Source organism: Chiloscyllium plagiosum, chromosome 31 (genome assembly GCF_004010195.1).
Source record: "Chiloscyllium plagiosum isolate BGI_BamShark_2017 chromosome 31, ASM401019v2, whole genome shotgun sequence".
Taxonomy (NCBI): Eukaryota; Metazoa; Chordata; class Chondrichthyes; order Orectolobiformes; family Hemiscylliidae; genus Chiloscyllium; species Chiloscyllium plagiosum.
In genome coordinates, this window is record NC_057740.1 from 15,343,547 (window position 1) to 15,355,665 (window position 12,119).

Below are 12,119 nucleotides of genomic sequence, written 5' to 3' on the forward strand. Positions count from 1 at the left end.
CTTCACAGAGTGCAAGAAACCATGCAAGTTTTGGATTTATATTTTGATAGCAATTAAGACATTTCACACATGATTTGATTATACTTAAGATGTAAAATTGCTTTACAGTTTAGATAAATATTTCAAGCATAATTTGATGGAAGTCACATCAACAGACCTTGTTTAGGTGTAGTCAGATCTCCAAAAAGCCTTTGATATCCAAAGATGGGGATTAGATTAGATTACATTACATTACAGTGTGGAAACAGGCCCTTCGGCCCAACAAGTCCACACCGACCCGCCGAAGCGCAACCCACCAATATCCCTACATTTACCCATTACCTAACACTATGGACAATTTAACATGGTCAATTCACCTGACCTGCACATCTTTGGACTGTGGCTAAAAGTAATTTTTATGGACAACTGGGTATTTATGAATTTGTTGTTTAAAGTGGAATATACAATTGTATGTGGACTTTTGTCAACTTATTATGCACAACCTTGACAGTATATCTAAAGTTTATACATACCCTACCTAAAGAAATGGATTTAAAAAACGAAATCTGAGAAAACACTGCCAATACAGAATCTGGAGGGAGAGAGAAAAACACACATACACAGGGAGTTTGACTGAATCCAACACGTTGGCTGAAGAAGTGATACCCTCTCTCAAGTGTAAGGTCGCCTTCTCTTCTGCTCATCAGGCAGTTAAGAGTACAATGGTGTGTCTTTACTCAGAATAAGGCCCTCAGGGGGCAGAAGTCTTTGCTGACAGGAGTTGCTGGCAACCCAATCACTCTGCACACCAACCAGAAAGCCATGGCTGCTGTTCAGAATGCAGCCCAAAGATCAGCAACCCAAAGAAAGGTCAAAGAAAGGGGATTTGTGTGGGGTATCATGGGGAGAGGTTCGTAGGAATTCCCTTCCCTCAATCAGGCACTGTGAGCTTTTAACTTTTTTTTAAACCACACAACCTCCCAACAGTGACAGTAACAAGCTGCTTGCACTTTACACTCTGGGAAGGACACTTATTTGGAAAGCTATGTGCTGTTGTTTTAATCCCAGCTGTGGTAGGCAGAGGCTGTTAAGTGGTCCTCAATTGTCCACAAGGGTCTCAATTAACATCAAGACGGGAAGGTCAGCCATGGGGTTTCCCACCCAGCACTTAATGCAGTTGGAGGTGGAAAAATATTGGGAATTTTATGCATCTTCCTATTGCTTAATAAAACATGCTTTCCACTTCCTACCTCACCTCCTCTGGGACTTAAGAATTCCATCTTATGTTTCCACTTTAAACCCTTTCTTTGATTCCACCCTGACAGAAAGCATATAGTGAAAGTATCAGCTGGTCTTTGATCCACTTTTGCATTTCCAGCATTTTACGGTTTATTTCAGAATTATAGTACTTAGTTTTAAAAAATCTTTATAGTTCTCATTAGTTGGTAGTAGTCAATGCTCAGGAGTTTAAAATTTTAAAAAATAATTCTTAGAAGAGTTAAACTTGGCTTTTACAAATATATTCAAGTCCACTTATAAGACTGGACACTAATCATTCCAAATAACTAATTTTGCATCTAAATAATTTGAAGCCAAAAGTCTAATGCAATGATTGTAACTCAAGTGTTGCATTTGTTATTAAATCTTCCACATCTAGCTCTTGTCTTTAGGTACCTTCTAATGTCAACTGAAACCGAAGTGATGCTTCTCTACTATCCCTGAAATACAATTAACTGCCAATGTTTTAAGTGTTTAATAACCATCATTATAAGCACAAGTGCAGTAAAGTTGTAACAGAAAATAACTGCAACTTTTTGGCAAAATCTTACTTATTTTAATTGGTGAGGTACATTAAACAGCACTTGTAACTCAATATTAAAAATAGATTTCATACAGAAATAAATTAGGATTCATGTATATTCAGAGTCTTGTAACAACATTCAATATAGTATTATAAAGAAGCAAGAAAAAACAAGTTAGACTGCCTAGCACAGTGAGTCAAACTTTAAGAGGACGTTTTCCATTTGCAATGTAACTCATATTGCCAATGTAATTCAGGCTACAATTTGTCTAAATGACAATGGTGTTATTTGCTTCATGTCATTAAATTAATATTGCATTTCAGGCAGTAGGTACCAAATTTACTGACAAAAACAAATTGACTGCTGATTTCAAACTGAATTTTTGACCCATAGCAGATTGGTATTTTGCAGGTTAGAAATTTTAGGGAAACAAATGTTACATAGGTTTACTATCAAAAATTCATAAAAAGCTGGAAGTGCAAATTAATATTTAAGTTGTCCCAATAAAATATTCCTTTAAACAGATACTCCGACCAGAATAATCCCCTTTAATATTGTAGGTGATTTGCAAGTAAATAGTATTTAATTCACAATATCAATTGTAAACTTAATTCTGTAAGACTGATATTCATGATTCCATTCAAAAAATATGGATTATAAAATTGCCTTATCATTTTCTTTGTAAAAATTATGCCCATTTTAAAACAGCTTAAGTGCATGGGATATAATGTACCAACCGTAAAAGGAACTCTGATGCTTTAACCTCTATCAGTCTCTGTTCAACAATTCCCATTGATGCGCAAGTCAACAATGTGCAAGATTCAGGATCCCAATGCACTGGGCATTAAGGTCACTTAAATAAAAAGACATAAATAAATAAGCTGTTCCTGTGCTGACTTTGGGGAGTAGAGATTGCTAACTACTGGTGCAAATTACTGTTTTTAAAAAAACCATATACAAGACAATTATGCACCTAAACTCTGAGCAGATTTTTGAAAATGTAGATTACTTGCAATACAATTGATAATTTGCAGAGATTGTTGGCTTTGCTCAAGTTTATCAAATGTAAAGGAAACCAATTTATAAAATCAATTAAAATATTAAGTGGTTCATATTTTGAAAACAGGAAAGGACTTTTAATAAAAGCAAAATATCTCCAATAAAAGTATATTTATTTCAAATGTGTTATGAAAACTATATTTAATCAATTATAATTCTTCGGTGCTGTTTGCGATACCCTTAAAAAAAGCTAAAAGAGAATACTTGGAAAACCCTAAAATCAATCATTCGGCAATATAATTTTAAACTTGGAGCAATTGTTCTGAAGGATTCTGTCCAAATTAGAATGTGACAAGGAGTCAATCTCTAATGTGTATAGTTTACCAAAATGGCCAATGCTCATTCCATCTGACCATTCTGTATTCCAATAAACAATGGCGTATGATTGTACATACAGTTCTCATAAATCACAGGGTTTAGAGCTGCAAACCAGTTAATTATCCTCAACCCTAAAGCGAGCAACTACACATTTTAAAATGCAAAGAAGAAAAATAAATGCATCAGCTAACAAACTAATATTTCTTTCCTCCCAATCTTGATGGGATGTGATTCCACAAGCACTGGCAACTCTTCAGCAGCCCCCCTCCCCCAATCATATCTTTAACTAACAAAAATACATACAGTAAGCATAAACTTTTGCTGTTTTATCTCCCTACCTCATGCTCATGGAATTGTTGTTTCCCCTCCCTGTGCCAATTGAGACCAGGCAACTTAATACAAACATGGATCTTTGGGTCTTCTTGGTCTAGTGCAATAACTGGGTGGTTTAAAAACTAGACTAATCCTTCAAATGGCATTTCTAACAATACTTTTAAAAAAGTAAGATACTAGTAACTGAAAAAGTTCTGGTTTGAATTGCCATGCAATGCCATTTACATTAGTCACCTAAACTGACCAAGTTTCTTGATGCCCAGATTTGCACAATGTAGATTTTTAATGAGGTAGCTCAAAAAGACGACTAAGTCTTTATGTACAAGCAATACTCGCATTTCTTAAATCACAAGATTTAGTTTGATTACTGGGCCCATACTGCAAAGTAATTTATATGATGCAGCAATTTGCAATTTCCTTTAGTTCACCTGAAACTATGTATACTAATAATTCAAAAAACAATTTTCATTCCTCCTATTTTGGTGGTATTATCTTATGAATTTTCCTGATCCCAAGCCTAGGGTCAGCAAAAACAAACTGTGCTCCAAATGCCACCCTGGCAAAATTAAGCTTCTGGTGACAAGGACATGGTACCACCTGATGCATACTTTTTTTTTAAGAAGTTGCAGTAGAATAGCAGAGCATAGCTCTAATATCATACTAAATTCTTGAATGCTTAAACAAAATATAAATTTTGACCCATGAACATGCCGAGCAGGACACATTTGAACATAGCAAAATATCAAAACCAAAGAAGAGTATAAATGAAAGTGCTTATAACACATTGTTATTAAAATAGTTGTAACTAATTGGAGTAACGACAGTTTCACTACAAGGGACAACTTGAAATCTAACTTCATTTTGGGAAGGTCTATTATTCAGATGTCAAAACCTCATTTATAGGATTTAAGTGAACTTCCATTGCTATCAAGCTCAACTTAGCCAACTCACATCTTTAAGATTTATTTTCCATTACTTGAATAGTAGATAATGTTAGCACAATACAAACATTAAAGTGGGCTGTAATGTTTAAAGCTCTTAAAAGTAGCAGCAATTGCTTTTGAGTTTAAAATTAACAGCTGTTGGCTTTTAAAATAAACTTGAGGCTAAGGCTGAGCCTATAATTTGTGACAGCATCAAATCAAAAATCTGAAGCTTATGTTTCTCAACACTTAATTGGCAGTATACCTGTAGAAAAGGAAGAGATATCTTTTGTGTAAAGCATGGAGTCTGTTATGTCTCCTTCACTTTTTTCAGTCACAGTCCACAAGCAGCTAGTTACCGACAGCCTAAACTTCCTCTAATCACTGTTAATATTATGAATGGTAATGTTCCCTCTAAATAAGTATTTCTAGCAAAATTAAAATAAAGAAATTTCATTAGATATAGCTATCAGAAAATTTTCTACTGTATTTACCATATCATTAACATACAGGAACCACAACAAACCTTCAAGATATGCAGATCAAGTCTTTTTTTTAAAACTTTCTGGGGAAGTTAAAATGGTAGAAGTAAATATAATCCAAAGAGATCAGAAAGATTACATCATTAAGTAAAAGGTTGAGGGAAACATTAAAAATTGGCCACTAAACTAGAAATTGGATAGTTATTAAATTAAGCTCTGTTCTGGAATAATTGAACTAAACCAATATAACCCTGTTAAACCCAATAGCAGAATCATTTCTAAAAATGTTACAGCTACAGTTCTCTAAACATACCAATAGGTGAAGACAGAGGTACAATTTATGCTGTTATGTTCTATGTAATTTATTATACCTAATAGTAGAATTAGGTCAAAAATGTCAAAAGTGCAGCTAACTGCAAATACAACTAGGCAAAGACTGAGATACAATTTAGTCTACTAATTTATCACTATTTCTGATATGCTGTACAACAAGAAGAAATCAATTTGGCACAGCTTGTCGCCATACAAAAGCAAGAACTACATTTGCTAACAACAATCGAGTATCCATCATATCCCCAAAAGGCTTAGGTCACTGGGTCAACTACAACAACATATCGATTTTTTAAAAAGCCAATATAACCTCCTTGTGCTATTATCTCTGAACATAAATTATCATTTTATCCCAGTAATGAAAGCTACGAGTAGCAAAGCTTTATTATGAGGGACAGGAAATTGCATATTTAATAGATTATTTCCGACTGTCATTTGTTATAATGTAAAAAGGTCAAGATCCCAAGGACAGGCAGGTCCTGGCCTCAATGCATTCAGTGAATTCTTTTTACTCACAAATAGAATCTGATCATCTTAGAAACATAATGAGGTAGTTTTCTGCAACTAATTTTAGTGCCAGTGTTAAAAGACAAAATTTATGAAGAAACATACCTTTATATCTCAGAATCAACAGCAATAGATTTAACTTCACTATTATTTTAATTATGTAAATCTGGAGAAAATATTACAGAAAATGAACTATTCTAACATTTAATGTCCTCTTTTGTGTGATCATGGAGAATGCTGGAAACATTTATGATAAAAGAAAACTAGACAACTATCCTAAAGAACACACCTATTTAAGCAATGCCACTGCACCCCAGTGTTCAGTGTCTCCTATTTTCGTAACACTGACATTATCTAGCTACAGAATTGTTACCTGGAAGCAAACAAAATGTTGACTGAAATGCTGAATAGTTAAATAATGAGAGGAATCAGGTTTAAATCCCATTTTAGAAATTAAGCAAATAATTTAACTAACATTTCTGTGCTGTACTGAAGAGGTGCTGCAATGTTGGAAGTGCTGTATATTGGTGTGTTATTAAATGAAGGCTCTGGCCACTTAGCCAAATTGAAAATTCCATAACACTATTTCAACAGTAAGGAGTTCTGCCAGTGTAGCAGCCAACGTTCTTCCTTCAAGAATCACAACCAAGCAATCATAATTTAGAGCATATTGGAAAACATTAAATTAACAAAAGTCCAGCAGCCAGAAGTAATAATCTGATGACATATGAAATTTACATTAAGTAATAAAACAAACTGGGGGATTAAAAAACTATTGTTTTGTTATAGAAATCCATCTGGTTCAGTATGTCTTTTAGTGAAGTATATCTGCTCTCCTACTGTATGGTCTATCTGCAACTCCAGACCCATGACAATACAGTTGACTCTTAACTGTCCTCTGAAATCGTCCACCAAGTCATTTCATTTTAGTCAAAGAAAGTGGACTACCACCATTAATTTGTAAGGGGAATTAGACCTAGGAAATAAATGCTTGTTTTGTCAATGATGTCCACATCCATTTTATTTTCTCTGTTTGGAAGATCTTGTGTAAATTAGCTGTTGCATTTGACTGTACAATATAAATATGTTTCAAAAGAAGTTATTGACAATAAAGTGCTCTGGGATTACCTGAGGATGTCAAACTGCTATATCAATGCAAGTCCTTTCTTTACAAAACAGGTCTAGAAACAGGTCTTGTAAACAGATGATTCTAGACATATCAGTTTTCTTAATAAAAGCCCAAGATAGTACAGTCACAATTCCTCAATTACAATGGCCTTTGGTGCTCTAAGTTAGGGTTGACCAGCACTTGCATTACTAATCACTAACCAGCAACTCCTGGAAAGTAGAAGTCCATGTGTACAGATTGTATTGAATCAAGTTTCACTATGATGTTTAGTACTATACAATAGCCTGCCAATACTGCATACATATTGGTGCCTCAGGCAATGGTCACCTATCAAATCATACTTAACAAGAGAGAAGACCTTCGGAAAAGGAGAAAGGATGGGGAGAAAATCGACAAAGAAAAATTAAAATGCATGCTCCATGTGGTTTTACTTGTACCTTAAATGCCACAGATGATATGATGGTTAAGTATTTTGACATTATGCAGCATCCTTAAAACAGCCAGCCTTATTATAAAGCCTTCATATTTCTTCTAATGTTTAAATTGATTTAAACCAAATTATGTTAAGTGTTGGCACAAAATAACCATCACCAAAAGGACTTTCTTGCAGTGCATTTTAGAAAACTAAATTATATTTTGAATTCTAATAATCAGAGGTAGGACAAGGTAATGGAATTCTACCTCCATACACTTTGGGAAACTAAGTAATAAAGCACATTTTAATAGAGAATGCTATCAATGCATTATGTTGCAACTAACTATTTAATTTTCTATTTGTTTCAATGGTAAATGCTTCTCAAGGAGTTGATGCCATTTTTCAATAATCCTACATTCTGACTTTACCCAAATCACCCCACTCACCAAACACGCCAACAAAACACAATAACATTTGCCAAATGTAAACATATTGTCTCTAGCAATTTTTGCTTTTCATTCATTTCAATGCAATGTTACAAAATTAATTTTAATATGCTGTTACCTCTAGCACACTAAAGACATGATGATGGCAGTACACCATCACATTTGGTTACTGATAAACAATAGTGTAATTGTAAATGGAGGAAAAAAGGAAACCTTGCTGCTCACTGAACAATTTCTTTGAGGCAGTGGAGTAACAGCACTTAACTGAAAATCTACAAATCCAAAACTGAACCTGTTAATTACAACCTCTCAAAGATATATTTCCATTAGATAGGTTTTCACACTCATCATAACAGCAACCTTAGAATCCTGTGATTGATAGATAGAGAGATAGATATGAGACGTGGACCTATATAACTTCAAGCAGAATAGTTTTTCCAAAATACCTGTTTCAATGGTGATGCATCAGTTTACACTCTAAAATTGTGTATTTTCACAGTATGAACACAAAGTTGATTCTGTATAAAAATTTTACTTCAAATGTCACGTTAAATACTATAATAAATGCAGTGGAGCTCAATGAAGATCAATGCCTAGCAAATCAAATACTATTCATGAACACTTAAGTTCCAACTTATTAATCAATGTCTGCAAAAAGCTGGTGATGACAGATATTATATATTTTTAATGTTATAATGTTTATTGTCATCTAATGCTTTAATTGAGGTATGTTTCACAACTTTAATTGAGGTATGTTTCACAATTAAAGTTATACCCAGACTTTACTTAAGATGTCCTTAATACATTTTGAAAACAGTCATCACATTTATCTTTTTAAAAAATCATCTGTATTTAGCGGCAGACAGTAAATTATTTTGCTTTCACTTCCGTGGCAAAATATAGGGAGATCAGCAAGCAGAATTCTATCCTGCCTTATCAAAATGCAATTTTAAAAATGAACACACTAATATTACAGCATGTCAAGCCAAAAATGAGAGCTAAAAATGTCAGATCAGTTATTTTGTCATTTTAAGGAATTTTAATGAATAATATATGAAGAACTTGTCATCTCAGCACTGATGCATTTAAGAGAGAAATGTGAGCACTTTGAATTTTTGTGCAAACATATGACATCAGAACTAAAGGAAACTGTAGAACAGCAGCATTTAAAATTCACTATTTCCTAAACCCCTGCCCCAAACAGCTATGTACAATGGTCCAGATCTTCATTAGAATGGAATGCTCCTCACGATCCAATTACATTTGCCAGGAAAAATGATCTCAGGATAGCTCCACTGTATTAGAGTCCTGTGTTGTGAAATTAAAATATATTAAAAAGTACTGTATATAATAAATATCTGAACTGTAAAAGTTTGTGTATTGCTACATGTATAAGAATGATCGATATAAATGGATAAACATTGAAATAGCTTATCCCTTCCTTGTTCTGCAGTAACTGAACATACCAAAGTCTAAGAAGCAATCTCATAGGTGTAGTCAAATTTTCTTTTCCTTCAAAAAATATCAATATTCACTTATAAATCTCAATTAAAATAGCACATCATGGAAATACACATATATTCTTTAAATGCTGAATTTGGCTGAAAAGAAAAATGTAACCAATGATAAATCTTGATTAAAGATTAAGTAGATTTATGAGGTATTAGTAGTTTTTAGCTGCTCCTGGATCTCATTCAGTGACCCAAGAAAGTTTATAAGCAGAGTATGTATTATGCTTAACTGTTGGCCATTTTAGCCATTCAATTGAAACCTCTGGTCATCAAAAGTTACTTTCCTTGAGAGTTAAAAGCCTGAGAACTCCTTTTAAAGTGTTGGTGGTGATGCACTATGCTGAAGTTGGCATTATTACAGCTGCAGCCTCATGGTGAAGAGTTGTTTGAAGTATGTGATGAGGAGGAGGTAGGTGTGCGAGGTACAGGCAGGCTAGGTGTACCCTGAGAATTGTTATTCTTGTTATTTCCTTTGATGCTCGAAGCACCAGATATACCAGGTCCTTGACCAAACAGAACACCTATTTGAAACAAAATATCATTTAATATGTTTAATTTAGAATGCCATTTTAAAACACTGGAAATTGTCATTAAATTTGCAACTCAATTAGAGCTAATACTTATTTGAGTAAACTAAATATAACAATCATTACCAAACCAACTATACATACAAACTCAAGCACAGAAGAGGCATTGTAATCAGATTAGTTTTCATCTAGCAAGATCTGGAAAGGGGAGAAGTTCTCATATAATGGAAACAAAGCTTGAACTGCTGACAGCCTTTAGAGGATACTTAAAACAAAATGTTTGAAAAATTAAAAAGCTTCAAATGACAAGTATTTAATGTACATGTGAATTATAGAACAATTTAAAAAATACTGAAAGAGTACAGGAGGATGTGATATAAATTAACACTCAAAAGGCTTTCAGAAGGCATTCTTCATAACCACAGTCAATAACTATGTGGAGTCAGGGACAATTAACAAACTGACTACAAAGCAGAAAAAAAACAGTAGGGGTAAAAGTGGTTTCACAGACTGGTGAAAATTGTGACAATGTTTGATGGGAATTGTTGCTGTGACCACTATTATTGACCATTAAGATAAATGATTTGGACTCTGGAATCAGGAACACAATTTCAAAATTTATGGATGCCATTAAATTGGGGAAAGGAGTTACTAAGGAGATTATGACAAAATTGATATATTAACAGCAAAATAATCTCAATATGGACAGTTATCAGGTGTGGATTTTCTTACTAGGAATAAGGAGGCCACCTGGACTTGGAAAATTAGACTTCAAAAGTAGAGATACAAAGGGGCCTATGAGGTACAGATATACTAAGAGTAGCAATGCAAATTTTTAAAAAAACTATATGATGTGAAAAGCAAACAGATTTAAAATTATAAAGCGTACATTAAACTTTAATACAGCCACAGTTAGACTATGCTTAAGCAGACAATTCTGGGAAAAAATGGGTTTGGAACTACCTGAGAATGTACAATTGATACCAGAATTGAAGAGGTCCAAAATGTTTGGTCCATTTTAAGAGGTGATCTGGAAGAGGCGGTCTTCAATATTACAAAAAGATTTGATGCAGAAAACGTAGAAATGTTTTGTGAGGTGTCTAAATCCAAGTATCCATGATAGCAACATAAATCCAATGGGGAATCCCCAAGAAACTTTACTCTGTGTTCAGAATGTGACACTTGCTACCATATGAAGTGGTTGATATGAATGAATTTAGGAAAAGGTGGATAAGTGGAAGAGAATAAATAGGAATAGAATAAAATGGCTAGGAGGTGTGATGAAGTTAAGAGTGAAACATGTTTAATGCAGAGTCTAAAGACCATGCTATGCTATGAATGTGATGTACAGCCTTCACGATGCAAACAGCAAAATCATACTGTTAGGTGGACGAAATAATAGAATTTTATGATTCAGTTAATATGAATTCATGTGCTAACCTAAAATGAATGTTGCTGAAGTCAAGATAGAAATGTTCTTCCAAGTACAAGAACACATAGCAGTAAAGACTTGGGAATTCTTTCAATAGTTGACAATTGTGAAAATTACGCATGCTACAAATGACAGAGGACAACAGTACATCTGAAGGAAAGTCATCTCCATCACTTCTAACTAAGGCTCCAAAACAATCAGGATATGGCAAGAACATTGCTGCCTTGATTTTTACCCTACATCATTCAAAAAGATACTTTGTTTCAAAGTAATCAAAATCTAAAGGAGATCTAGGGAATGGAATTTTTTAACAATTGAATAATAAGGGAATTCAGCTACCTGTACATCAATACTAACTAGATGAAGAACGGTAAGGGTGGTTATAGAATGGTTTGTTACAATGTGCAGAATTACTTTCTAAATCAATCTGTTAAAAAAAAAATCCAACAAGGGAAGACTTGATTTTTTCATCTAGAAGTGGGATGAACCAGAACAGAAAAGGGTAGTAAAAGCAAAATGACATTTAACAATCCACGTGAAAAGGCATGGTTGATTAAAGATATAAGGCAACAAGTGAAAGAGGCATATAAATAGTAGAAGAATGGCAGGTAACAGGGAGGAGAAGTAAAAAAAAGTATATATATTTTTAAAAGAGAAACTCAAAGTTTGTGCGAAGATTTGTAGCTCGGGTGCTCATTGTTGTGGTTCTGTTCACCGAGCTGGAAGTTTTTGTTGCAAACGTTTCGTCCCCTGGCTAGGCGACATCATCAGTACTTGGGAGCCTCCTGCGAAGCGCTTCTTTGATGTTTCCTCCGGTGTTTATAGTGGCCTGTCCCTGCCGCTTCCGGTTGAAGACAGGAAGGCAGCTAACAATCCGCATACATGAACATCAACTAGCCACGAAACAACATGACCAGCTATCCTTA

The 12,119-nt window shown here is 34.2% G+C and overlaps 1 protein-coding gene across 2 annotated transcripts in view; it reads right to left on the bottom strand.

The window, feature by feature from the left end:
* Positions 1-283: 283 nt before the first annotated feature.
* Positions 284-12,119, bottom strand: part of arid3a (AT rich interactive domain 3A (BRIGHT-like)) — a 96,450-nt gene continuing 84,614 nt past the window's right edge. For both annotated transcript variants that reach the window (XM_043721025.1, XM_043721024.1), the window contains exon 7: positions 284-9,755. In XM_043721025.1, coding sequence (XP_043576960.1) covers positions 9,604-9,755 — 152 coding nt within the window. In that variant the 3' untranslated portion in view covers positions 284-9,603. The remainder of the gene's footprint in view (positions 9,756-12,119) is intronic.